Genomic DNA, 14,400 nt, shown 5'->3' on the forward strand with positions numbered 1-14,400 from the left:
GTTTCATGATCCTAGGCCTAAGCGTTCTTGAGTTATCATCCGGAAACCATTTTACTATTTCGGGTCAACGTGACCTTTGACCTAGTGACCTCAAAATCAATAGGGGTCATCTGCGAGTCATGATCAATGTACCTATGAAGTTTCATGATCCTAGGCCCAAGTGTTCTTGAGTTATCGTCTGACAAGCACCTGGTGGACGGACAGACCGACTGACAGACCGACATGAGCAAAGCAATATACCCCCTCTTCTTCGAAGGGGGGCATAAAAATAATTAAAATACCAAAGAGTTGGTAATGCCCTTTAAAGGGCTAAAATGGGTTTTGCAAGGTGTATGACCCTGCACCGTGCACTCTGGCTCTTCGACATGGCTCTTCGAGTTTGAAGGTGAAGGGGGGTGTCAGAGGGGAAGGGAGGGGGTGCAATGCAGCCAACATACCCGGGTTACTGGACAGCCTCGTCCTTTCTTTTAAATAAAAACTGCCATAAAATATGAATATATTAAGAAACTGAAGAATGTAAATGGTGGACTAACGTCACTCTCTTATAAAAAATGTTTTAAAATAAGAAATACCAGGTCAATACCATAGTATTTTAATAGTATTTTTCTTATTAATAATTGCTGAATCACAGAATTCTTTTGCATTTTGAGATTTTGCGTCCAAAATGACCCGCTTTGCTTGATTTTCGAGGGACCTGTAATTCAGAAGATTATGCTCAGCGGTATTCTTTTTAAGAATTTTTAATGTTTTTTTATAATCCTGTACCGCCTTGGAGCACGCCTCATTCCACCACGGGACCTTATTTCTGGCCCTAACCTTGCTGGAGGAGACAGATATGCTACATTCTGCTATGGACAGTATCTTACTAGTTAAAATGTTGCAAAACTGATTTGTGTCCTGAGAGTGTACATCTGCAAGGGAGAGATCTGAACAGAGGTCCCTAAACTGAGCTCAGTTAGCTTTTTCAAGAAAGAATTTGTGCTGCCCTGAGTATTGGGCATCAGTTCCTTGTGCAATATAGTTGTGCAGGGTAACCTGTTGTGGGAGGTGATCAGATCCCTTTGTATCATTAACAGTTGCCCATGCAGACGCACTGGCTATCCTGGCATAACAGCAGTAAGGTCAATGTGAGAGTTTAAACCAGTGGGGTTAAGTCTGGTTGGAGAACTGTCATTGAGCAGTATAAGGTCTTGCTCATCAAACCATTAAATAACCGCCCGACCTTCTGCATCTGAATTGTTGGAACCCCAAGCAGGGTGATGTGCATTAAAGTCCCCTGTGAATATTACATCATAGGGTCCTTTAATGGTCCTTAATTCCTTAAAGAGGCCGTTTAAAGTTTCAAGATCACATTCTCTTGAGTAAATATTGACCAAAATAAGAGGCCGGTTCTTATCAATAACCAATTTAATTGCTAATGCCTCAATAGTCGTGCTACCATCCGGTTTTAATTGGTTGCTCACTCCCAGGTATTTGTAATTAATAGTATTTTTAATATAAATGGCAAGACCTACAGCAATATGATGGTTTAAAATACCAAAATGTTTAACTTCACAGTAAAAGCCAGGAATTTGCTTAACATTATTATTGGAAAATCTAGTTTCCTGGAGGCATAATATATGTATATTTGGATTACTGTCAAGAAAATACTTTAGCTCTGTATGTTTGTTGGTGGTAAGACCACCAACATTAAAAGAAATGATTTGCAGATTACTGTCCATATTGGAGTGAGATTAACTTGCGTTTAAACTGGTTGAGGTTGTGGTGTGGAGATTTAACTCCTAATTTATGACCGGCACAGGCCCCTTTTGAGTTTCGCAGGGGTCCTGGCCAGCCAGATGGGTTTTTTGTTAACAGAGGAGGGACCGCTGGCCGGAGGGGGGCATCCTGGATCTGCTATTATTGGAGGGTCCCCAGTTCCAGAATGGATTTTATTAGATAGGGATTTGTCAGGGGGGATGACCTTTGTTAGAGATTCTCTGCAATTTTTGAACCGAGAATCAATTTTATTATAAATGTAGGAAATAACACGACACCCAGTGGGCCTATTTCGGTCCTTTAATATCTCAGCTATCAGATCCCTCAGCTCGCTGAGATGTATGTTCCTATATGTGTGACCTGCTGCTGGCGGATCCTTAGTTTTGGTAAATGATTCCCCAGCAAACAAGTTATGTCTGCTGGTGTTTACGGCAGGGGAGCTCATTGGGGATGTCTGGGTGTCGACCATTCTGGGACGGTTAGGGGGGACACTAACTCTGGGCTCCTCCTCTATTTCGCAGACACCAGATATTGTCAGATTCTCCAATATACTGGAGTGCACCGACACCAGAGAGTCATGCCCCGTCACATCAAACATGGAGTTGTCCGACAGTGTAGTGCCACTACAAGTGGTGTCACAAGCACCGTCAGACAACAGGGTGGACGGGGAGGACCCCCTGGTAGCCACAGGATGGCGTCTCTGATTAGGTGAATCCCCCTGGATAGGCGATACAGGGGGGGGGGGTGTATTTCTGGTGTTTGGTTGGAAACCGGTTCCACAGGTGTACCACTTAGGGGGGGTTTCCCTATTTATGGTTTGAGGGGGGGGGGGGGGTACTCTTACCCACTAGCCCCTAAACTATAAGACATGTCCTCCTGGTTTGGGGCGATATAATACCGGTAGAGGCATGTTTGGGCGATGACGTGGAACCGGTTGTGGTGGCGGTGTTTTGGGCGCCCATGCTGTGGCTCACAGTGTCAGGTGCAAATAGCCTACTCCTCGCTTCGGACCAGGTCACCCCATAAAAATTAGCAAAGGTGGCTTTATGAACCGCCTTCTGATAGGAGGGACACCCCTGGTAGGATGCGGAGTGCGGGACCCCACATTTGGCACACCAACATACTTTGTTGGTGCACCTTCTCTGGCAGTTAGTACCGGCGCAGCGGCAACATGAAGTAACACTAGGGCACTTACCCCTGCTGGCTATGTGGCCAAAGCCCTGACAATTGAAACACCGGGTAGGTGTAGCCGGGCATGGGCGAATGTCGAGGGCAACGTCCTTGACAAATATTTGAGTGGGGACTGGAACAGAGGGTGAGAAAAGATATTTTGACCAGTCTCGGAAAGCCAGGTGGGGGTGAGCATTAGGGCTCGACCCTTTCCAGATTAGTGATAAGGAGATCAGAAACAGAGATCGCAGGGTTGAAAGAGAGGCATTATTTAAGTTCCATCAGGTCCTGGCTTTCCGGGATCCCTGCTATATGACCATGTACCAACCTCATGTGACAGGGCTAAGGCCCGGACTGCAACTCTACCGAGATGGAATGTCCCCTTAGAGAGGAGGGTGGCAAGAGATTGGGCGGACTTGAATTGTAGAAGCACACACCCAGATGCCAAAGGTGCAGTCCGCTCAACAAGTCCAGGGAGTTGTTTTGGCAAACATGAGGCCAGTTGGAAGATAGAAATGAGACATGATAGGGCCTACACTTCCGACTGACTGGAGGAGGCACTTAATTGGCATGGTATTATGGGTTAGATGATGCCTATCCAACCCTGAAAGTGTCTCCCCTAGTAAACGAGTCAGGTTACTACTCTGCCCCTTGGATGTTTTTGGTTGAGTGGACAACGACATTTTGGGGTGATGGATTTAGGTTGAGTTGTGAGAAAGAAAGAAAAAGTATACGCCTATAGTAATGACTATAATAATAACTATCTCGACCGCGAGAAATAAACCAACCAATTTGGTACAGACTGAGTATAAGTCATAATAGGATATCATAAATATCACAAAAATCACAGATATTTAATCGGTTAAATAAAACAAATATCACAGATATTATAACAGCTAGTTACAAAAAAAACAAGGGACAAAATTGTCACAAAACCAGGTTTTCATTGTGAAAAAAAAATATGATAAAGGGAGAAAACTCAAACTGAACTTTTGAAATGAACAAAAAAAATTAACCCCCTTTGTATAAGTTTGTTTTTTAAACAAATCTATTTTTAGTCGTGGCGACCTTGACATTGGAGATATTGACGTGATTCTTTCGTGCGACACACCGTCCCATAATGGTGAACAAATGTGCCAAATGATATTAAAATCTCACAATGAATGACATAGTTATGGCCAGGACAAGCTCATTTATGGCCATTTTTGACCTTTGAACTCAAAGTGTGACCTTGACCTTGGAGATATTGACGTAATTATTTCGCGCAACACACCGTCCAATGATGGTGAACAAATGTGCCAAATGATTTTAAAATCTGACAATGAACGACATAGTTATGGCCCGGACAAGCTTGTTCCGCCCGCCCGCCAGCCCGCCAGCCAGCCCGCCAGCCCGCCAGCCAGCCAGCCAGCCCGCCCGCATTCGCCAATCTAATAACCAGTTTTTTCCTTCGGAAAACCTGGTTAAAAAGCCTAAAGTATGAGCACCGCACCGGTAAACAACCCAATATAGTGTATAAATATAGTTAATGATAAGTAGTTAAGTCATTTGATAGTCTTAATTGTTAAATTGTAAGTTAACAAAAGGAAGTTGCCGAATATCAAATGACGTCCGAAATTGTGCAAGTCTTGTAGAATTACGAAAATAGAGAAAAAAAGCAACAATTAACAGGCAAGGGACATTGGAGTTGTAAGTAGTTGTGGTGGTAGTAGATTGCTGATGGCTGGACCCTCTTCTTTATATTTCTTTATATTGTAGAACAGAAGCTCAAAAATCTTTGTTTACATAAATCTCTGTAATGGCAACCGGAAATGAATGATGGAGACATGACATTGTTCAATAAACTGAGATCATGACCTACATTGAAGACATGACATTGTTCAATAAACTGAGATCATGACCTTCATTGGAGACATGACATTGTTCAATAAACTGAGATCATTACCTACATCGTAGACATGACATTGTTTAATAAACTGAGATCATGACCTACATTGGAGACATGACATTGTTCAATAAACTGAGATCATTACCTACATTGGAGACATGACATTGTTCAATAAACTGAGATCATGATCTACATTGGAGACATGACATTGTTCAATAAACTGAGATCATGACCTACATAGGAGACATAACATTGTTCAATAAACTGAGATCATGACCTATGGCTTCAAGGGTCATGACCTCATTTGACATTGAAGTCGCTTGGAAATCATCAAAAGTATTATTTTTCTTAAAGCCATATTTTAACAAGAGTTCCGCGGTCGGAGATGACCGCATTGAAGCCGGATTTTTGATTTAAATGACAGGAAAGTACCTTTCGTGTTTTTGTCAATGCAATACTTAAATTACTGAAATATTGTTCACAGTGACCTTGACCTTAGAATGAATGACCTTGAAATGACCAGTGGTCATCTAAGTGTGCTTGCAAACCTTCATGTCAAGTTTGAAGACTCTATGTCCAAGCATACCAAAGTTATAACAATTTTAACATTTTAACATTTAAGGTCACAGTGACCTTGACCTTCAAATGAATGACATTGAAATGACCAGTGGTCATCTTCTAGTACTGGCCAATCTTTATTTCAAGTTTGAAGACTCTAGGTACAAGCATACCAAAGTTATAACATGAAATAAGAACTTTAACATTTTTACATTCAAGGTCACAGTGACCTTGACCTTCAAATGAATGACCTTGAAATGTCCAGTGGTTACTTACTAGTTCTGGCCAACCTTCATGTCAAGTTTCAAGACTCTAGGTCCAAGCATACCAAAGTTATAACAACTTTAACATTTTTACATTCAAGGTCACAGTGACCTTGACCTTCAAATGAATGACCTTGAAATGTCCAGTGGTTACTTACTAGTTCTGGCCAACCTTCATGTCAAGTTTCAAGACTCTAGGTCCAAGCATACCAAAGTTATAACAACTTTAACATTTTTATATTGAAGGTCACAGTGACCTTCACCTTCAAATGAATGACCTTGAAATGACCAGTGGTCATCTGTTAATCCTGGCCAACCTTCATGTCAAGTTTGAAGACTCTAGGTCCAAGCATACCAAAGTTATACCATGAAATAAGAACTTTAACATTTTTACATTCAAGGTCACAGTGACCTTGACCTTCAAATGAATGACCTTGAAATGACCAGTGGTTACTAACTAGTTATGGCCAACCTTCATGTCAAGTTTCAAGACTCTAGGTCCAAGCATACCAAAGTTATAAGAACTTTAACATTTTTTATATTGAAGGTCACAGTGACCTTGACCTTCAAATGAATGACCTTGAAATGACCAGTGGTCATCTGTTAATCCTGGCCAACCTTCATGTCAAGTTTGAAGACTCTAGGTCCAAGCATACCAAAGTTATACCATGAAATAAGAACTTTAACATTTTCGAGCACGCCGCCACCCCGCCCGCCCGCCCGCCCCCCCCCGCCCGCCCGACAACATCAATCTATAAGCCGAGATTTTTTCGAAAAAAATCCGGCTAAAAAAATAAAGCTGAGATGTCCTTGTTTACATTTTTTAAAGTTATTATTGTTTGTGTACAGAAACGCATCTTTTTAAGTTTAAAAATAAACTAGAAATGGCGCGGCAGAGGCAGACGCATATCCCCACACCGCATGTTTGACTCAGGGGAGCCCCAGAGTTGATAATGGGGCCATGCATAGTTGAGATTGACCGTATTGTCATAAGAGATGTTCAGTATAAAGTTGAAGTAATTTGGTGTAGAAATGAAGAAGTTAATGTAAAATAACACAAAAAATTAGTGAAAATATATACCATAATTTCTTCTCCTCATCCTGCTCTCCTAACAAATCTAATAATGAAATAACTTCACTGTAGTCAATTATGTACATGTCATCCTAATACGAATGACTTATGAGATGGCTGAACATGCTCTCTTATAGCCAATCATCTTGCTTCTGTTTTGGAAAAGTTATGTTTTAAGGTAAAATGGTTGACTAAATAGTAGCGTCTCAGAAATTTTCTATCGCAATCTTGTACACAACAATGAATATGTTGAATTTCACGTCTGTCTTTGATGTGCCTGTTCAAAGTCCATCTTGCTTTAAAGCCATACACCTTGAAATGAAGTACATGTTAATCAATACATATAGATGCAATTTGAAAGTGTGCAAAATTGTCATTAAATCTATAAGCCTAGCTAGCAAGTAATTTATTTGTTTTGTTTTTATTTTAAAACCGAAAGTAGGATTTCTATACGTATACGTACATTTCGACAAAAGCGATTATTTGTAAGTTTTAAAGCCCAAAATGACGGATTTCTATGCTGTAACTATCAGATATAGTCTAATTGAGATAGATAAAATTAAATCTATATCTTCTTTAGCAAGTCATTTATTATTTTTCAAACAGTACTGATTTTAAAACTGAAAGTAGGATTTCTAGACTTATACGTCCATTTCGACAAACACGATTATTTTAAAGTTTAAAAGCGAAAAAGAGGCGGATTTCTAACTTGTAACCACCAGATATATTCAAATTGGCATAGATACAAAATGTTTCTTATTTATTCTTAAATTTACTATGCCATGTATTTCATTTCAAGGTGTGTGGCTTTAAATTGTTTCTCACATTTTTCCCAGTTGAACATTTTGACAGATTTTCAGTAATGAGTCTAAAATTGTAATTGAACAAAGTGAAAGTTTCAGCCCTGTTATAGATTTTTGAGGCTCTATTCCATGAGTTTCTCATGCTTTTTATGCTTGACTGCATTCTTTCACTTCTGTCACATACAGGTGTCCCTTTGCGCCAATATTTTATAATCCCTTGTATAAACATCAGATGGATGAGCTAAACCATTTCACAAATGAGTTAACACAAACATTTGAATACTAAATACATCTCTGCGCCACTACTGTGTAACTCTATGCACCGCTTTGATTTTTTTTATATCATTTGGCAGGTTATTTTCTTACCTCCCTTTAAAGCTTATTACTTCCCTTGGATTTGTTTTTTGACCTTTGACCTTGAAGGATGACCTTGACCTTAACCTTTAGCCACTCAAAATGTGCAGCTCCATGAGATACACATGCATGCCAAATATCAAGTTGCTATCTTCAATATTGCAAAAGTGATGGCCAATGCACCATACCGGGGGCATAAAAATAAATGAAATTCTCTGACCTGGCCCCACCCAAACCCCCATAACTTTTGACCCAGGGGTCAGATCAAAATTCCGAATAGTGCAGGGTCGCACATATGCTCATAGCTACCATGTGTGTAAGTTTCAAGGTTCTAGTGCTTTTAGTGTAGGAGGAGATAGTGGCCAGGACGGACAGACAGACAGACGGACAGACGGACAGACAGACGGATGGCGGAGAAAACCACAATATCCCCACACATTTCAAAAGTGTGGGGATAATAAATTTTTCCCGTGAAATGGGTAGCAAATGCAAAAGAAATTGGCCTGCTTGACTGAATGCGCCGTTTTATTCAACCTGAACTTTATTCAGCAAAGTGCTCATAGTTTAACACAACTAATCACTTTTATTTATTAATGTGCCAATAATGTGATTTCAGAAAAAAATTACACAATCTTTCTGTTGTTGTGTGTGTGTTTTTAAACCGCAAGGGGCAATTATGTAAGTTTTCCTTGATTGGGAAAGTGCCATTTACCAGTATTTTATGAACAGGATAAATATCTCTGGTACTCCTCCCATGGGGCAATGAGCTTAAAGTTCATGACACACATTGCAGGACACACAGCAGACATTGACTAACCACAATAGCTCACCGTGTGCTCTGATAAGCAGAAGTTAAACCGCATAAACTGCAAAAACTTTTTTTAGTTTAAAGCAAACAATAAACAATATGAGTGTATTTGTAATCTGGGAATAAACTCTTTTTATAATCTAATTGTAATGTTTCACCTGGTATATATTAAAATTATCTTAAGTCAGAATAATTATTCATTGCATTAAAAGCATTAAGCATGTCAGCTGTGCAAATGCAAAGTATGATTGACCGGAATATATTTTTAGTTACTTTGAGAAGAAATTCTAAAAATGACAATACATGCAAAAGTTAATAATTGAAAACAAAAAAAAATATAAGGAAATAAAAACCATAACACAAAATAAAATCAGTCATAAATTATTATAAGGCTCAATGCAAATAAAATAAGCTATGCAATCAAATTGTCTGCAATATAAACTCAACCATTATACCATTTTACAAATATTTGAACTTGTTAATTTGTCAAAGTCATTATTCAAACTACTCATTCTATATTCTAAAGATATTAGAATTGTTTGAAGATAAGCAATACAGTAAAAAGAATTTATAACATTGACCAAAAAGATTGGGCAAATCAATGTGACAAGAGCATTAACGATTTTAAATTCAATTTGTCTCATGACCAAGCTTTTGAACCCACATGACCAAGTGTTGAACTTAGCCAAGTATTATTTGTACAAATGGTCTGTGAAAATTATACAATAAGCAATAATTGAAACCTTTGTAGTGTTTACAAGCTTTTTTTTCAATTTGACCTTTCTCGGACCCAGTTTATCATTTGTTCACATGTTATGAAGGCAAACAATTTGAAAGTTTCACAGGTAAACATTGAGGTAATGGACCATTATTTAAAGGCAGAAAAGATGTGCACAGATGAGCTAATTATGTGACAAGGCCTGTTAAAATACTTTGAAACATTACATCTAACGTACACATTTTAGTGTTTTAGACAAAATCACATAATTATAATTCCTGATATGAGTTTTTTTTTATATTTGCAATAACTCAATATATAATACATTCTGTCAATTTTTCATTTGATAATGACTTGTCTGTCCATGTTCATGGACACCTGGACAATATGAATAGCTGCCAAAATGTTGGCTCAAACCCCCCAAGACCAGACCAAATTTGAAAATCTTTTAATACTTTCAATTACAACTAAATAACCCGAGGGGCGAAAGCGTAACTGCTTTAAAGGGAGATTATACGATTTCTATATGTGTTAAACTGTAATATACTGAAAAAAATATGTTACAATAACACAAAATAGGCAAGAAAAAAATAAACATTGAAGAAGAATTTCATAAAATGCAGCAAAGACAAATAAGCGCCCCAAGCCGATTGTGACGAAGATATTTTGTACACATTTTCCTACAATAACCGAAGCAATCGTCTTTTTATTGGGAGTTAGTGTTCGTGTGTCTTATGAATATATATTGTTGCATGAAATTAAAATGATCCGTAATACTAAATTTAGATTCACATCGTACATGCATGATATACATGCTGGCAAATTCGACTGTACAGACATTTTCTATTTCAGAATTAAATATCTGGCTTATTTCGCATTTTTCGACACACATGGTTTTCTTAACTTTTATTTTAATTTACATTGAAATATATGTATAATAAGTTTTTTACACATATTTTATATAAATTCATGAATATTTGACAAAATCGTATAAACTCCCTTTAAGTGGCTTTTTTGTTTAATTAAATAAAGAGAAGGTTAAAGCTGTATCACCTTTTTTGTATCAGCTGGAAATTGCTGCCATGATTTAAAATGTGTACCAAACTTTTGTTAGTTAATTAGGAGTGCTGGGACACACTCTGAGTTCTCACATAAAGCAGCCTCAGGTGCTTATGGACCTTATAAACCTCAACCCTATCAGTGCTGGAACCGAATTTGAAGGCCTTTGCAAACAGTTTGGATCCAGATGAGACACCACAGAACGTGGCGTCTCATCAGGATCCAAACTGTTTGTTATCCTCATAGTAAACTTTGAAAAAAAATCGGAGAAAATGCTAATTTTAGAAATTCAGCAGACGACATTTTAGCACACGACAAATTTCCCAGCATGCAAAGGGTTAACAACATAACATACTACAAAAATCCCAACATGAGATCCATACCAGGCCCAATGGAGTCCTCATCTCCATCGTTTGCCCCCGCAGTGCCATCTGGAACGTCCACATTCCCGTCTCCCTCGGTTACAAGGTTCCGTACAAACTGGTCTTGTGCCTGGTAGACCTTCCGGCGACCTGAGTGATGTATCGGAGACTTCAGCGCATACTTTTGTTTGCCTGAACAGTTTCCCATTGTTGTCTACAGGTAGGTGTACTAGTAATCTATGCAATGTTTCTTCACGATCTTGAATGAAAAATATGAAAATATATAGTAAAAATATTTTACTAAGAACAAAAATATGCTAAATAGATTTACTATAAACCTATTATTATCCCAAGCTCACAAATGTTCCTTGATTTCGTGGTTGAAAGAAGCAACAAGTTTTTGTGTACAGGTAAAATAGTTTGGTTGCTTTTTTTTTTAAACCTTTCCCACTGACAGAAGCAAAGTGACTTGCAGTCTGTTCAGGTTTTATGCTGTTTGCTGTTCATCAGTATCTAAGGGTTGGAAATGAGGCCTTAAAAACTTGAATGTAGTAAGAAAGTAAGAAAGGTCTTAAATTAAATTTAACTTTTTCAGGGACTACAAATGGGTGAAAATATGTATCTAAGTGGTAAATGGTTAAGTGGCCAAATCATAAAGTGAAGTTTTCTAGGATGCATCACAAACAGTCACGTCAGTATTTTTAATGTCTTTGTACAAAATAACATGATTTATACTAGCATGAAAACAAGAGTATTCCATTCAAGTATGATCCTATCTTTCATGCTGTTCAGGTTTGATAACCTTCTTAATAATTTTTTTAGCCTATTATACATTTATCCAATTTTGAATTTTACAATGAATGCAACAAAGGTTACAGGAATTCTTTTTAAAGTCACCATCAAAAGAAGTAGCAATTTCATCAATATAATACATCTATGGTTGAACATTTGGCAACTAGAAATAATTATGCAAACTTGTTCAGAGCCATGAAATATTAAAATTGATCAAAAGACGAAACAGTTTTACCAAAATGCAATATATCTCTGTTAAAATATAGAACAACAAAAGTTATGCAAACTGGATAAAGCATCCAATAGAACAGCACTAATTATGCACTAATTATGCAAACTTGATTTAATATAAAAAAATTAATTGGAAAAAAACTAAAATTTTACTGTACAAAGCAAAAATATTTTGTAATTGTCGTAAAAACCTGTACTTAAGCTAATAAGAATGTGTAATATTACAGCAATCATCCCCAAATGTCCATGTATCTTCATATTATACACATTATTATCAAATAAAAGTCAACAGCAAACTTGGATTGTCGATTCACAACTTGAAAGAATCTTTTTAATAGATTACTATATTCCAGTTCATATTAAATACTGTTTGCTTCTGCAATATGTGAGAATTATCTTTTTTGAAATTGATTATTTGTTATTATTTAGAGGGGTTTGTTGGGAAGACTTTTGTAGCGCCACAGTATGCTGCCATGCAATGGTCTCCCTTACTTTGCTGTATATATATCATACCACTGATTTTGTTGCATGCTTTTTGTTTGTTTTATTTGTGCATACATGTCAAGCAATTTACAATTCAATGCAATCAAGGCAATAAATAACGTATAGATTGCATTATTATCATATTCAGAAACATGCATTACATGAATGGTGCCATTATCACAGATCCAAATAAGATTACGACATGATGTATACACAGGATAACCCGTAAAGCTTAGACATGTAAACATAAAAAAGCTTATTTCCAACGGGGTCCCTGGATTTAGTCGAACAGATCTTATAAGTGACTATAAATATATTGTTTTTTCAGTTCTTAATATAGAATCGACATCATCCTACACATGATTTCTACTACAAATTAAGTGAATCTTTCAAAAGTTGACATGATAATACACTGACACTAATAAATAACATAAAAAATAATGAATTACATAAAATAATATGCTGAAATATTATATAACTAATTGCTATTCTGTAATAATGTATTAATGATTGTCTAGCTTTTATATATTATATTACTGATTACTTTGTTTCAATATTATAAAAATGATCGCTTTGCTTGTATATTATATTACTGATTACAAAATGTACTTTGCTTTTATATTACATTACTGATTACTTTGCTTTTATGTTATGTATATTACTGATTTCTTTCCTTTGATATGATATTAACAATTGCTTTGCTTTCATATTATATAAATGATTCCTTTGCATTGTTAAATATTCAATTACTTAGTGCTTTACTGTATTATTATTTAAATGATTGCTTTGCTTTAATATTATATTAATGATTGCTTTGCTTTTATATTATATTACACAATGTTGCTGTGTATTTTTGTATATTAAGTCAGTAGAGTTTAATATCTAGTAACTAAAAGTCATCTTGCTGTAAAATGACTTCATGGAAATAAACAAGATGACTCAATTGTATCACTAATTTTACTCACGCTCTTAATTTGATGCAGTGGGGAAATGGTCCTCGTTAAGATAATTTGCTTCTAATGGACTGCCTACCAAATAGTAAATGTTCACTCTTGAACAGTAACAAGCCATGGTAACCATGACAATTCTTCATGTATTTGTTGGATTGTGGATACTCGTGAGATGACTGCAAAATATTTGATGGCGGTTAATTGATCTGATCTGTAACCAACCAACCAATAGTTTTTACTAGAGATGGATCTAACACCAACATATAGTTTCTTTCAAGATTATTTTCTGTGATAATCCCTTTAAGACAAAGACCAAAATTGTCAGTGTTAATAAAGCTCAGAAACCAATACAAAAAGAAAGCATTTAGGAGTGCCATTTATGTTGTAGTTTAATGTACATGTATATGCATTTGAACCAAAATCATTATTTATTGGGCTAATAAACAATATTTATCAAAAATTACAAAATTTATGTTACCAAGAGTTCTTTCAATATCAGAAACAGGGATGCTTTTTTGTAGGAAATGTTCATCAAACAATCATTAATTTGAATGTTATCAAACATCGTTATGACTTCAATTGTCACTTATGAAAATAATTCTTTATCAAAGTATTTGTGGTTTTAAAGTATAATGGGCCTTTAACTTTTCTCTTAAAATTGGCTAATGGTCTTATAACGGTTCATTTTAATTTAATTTTCTTTTATGATTTATGGAGATTATCCCAAACAAGATAACTATCATCATTTCAAGTTTGCTTTATATCATGTGGCTCAGTCACTTGGGTTTTATACTCAATTTGACAACACTACCTGGTCCATATTTGAGATAAAATTAATTAACTCTTTCACCCATAAGACTGCAAAGTTAAAATGGCTTTTGCAAACAGCATAAAACAAGAACAGCCTGCGAGTAAGGCTGCTATTCCATCTGTCCGTATCTGCATCCGCATACGCAAAAAATAGAACACGTTGAAATGCATTGTGCTTTTTCCATTCATCCGCATCCGTATCCGCATCCACATATCCGCATCCGCACAAGAACGCTCAAGTGAGCGTTCTAATGTGGATGCGGACGAGATACGGACGGCATTTAGCACGATGAAAGGGAAAGCTGTCATCTTGAAAATCAA

At 36.7% G+C, this 14,400-nt stretch overlaps 1 protein-coding gene across 18 annotated transcripts in view; it reads right to left on the reverse strand.

Annotated features, from left to right (window-relative positions):
• LOC127856622 (uncharacterized) overlaps positions 1 to 14,400 on the reverse strand; it is a 165,062-nt gene that overhangs the window by 65,115 nt on the left and 85,547 nt on the right. For 13 of the 18 annotated variants that reach the window (XR_008038147.1, XR_008038146.1, XM_052392934.1 and 10 more), the window contains exons 2-3: positions 10,835 to 11,072; positions 438 to 464 (exon numbers count right to left, since the gene is read on the reverse strand). The exons of 1 other annotated variant lie outside the window; for it this stretch is intronic. Coding sequence is in view for 15 of the 17 variants with exons in the window: in XM_052392934.1 (XP_052248894.1) it covers positions 438 to 464; positions 10,835 to 11,021 (214 nt within the window). In the remaining 2 variants the exon portion in view is untranslated. The remainder of the gene's footprint in view (positions 1 to 437; positions 465 to 10,834; positions 11,073 to 14,400) is intronic. 4 more of the 18 variants (XM_052392942.1, XM_052392940.1, XM_052392939.1 and 1 more) reach the window with 1 other exon arrangement.

This window comes from Dreissena polymorpha, chromosome 13 (genome assembly GCF_020536995.1).
Source record: "Dreissena polymorpha isolate Duluth1 chromosome 13, UMN_Dpol_1.0, whole genome shotgun sequence".
In the NCBI taxonomy this organism is placed as follows: Eukaryota; Metazoa; Mollusca; class Bivalvia; order Myida; family Dreissenidae; genus Dreissena; species Dreissena polymorpha.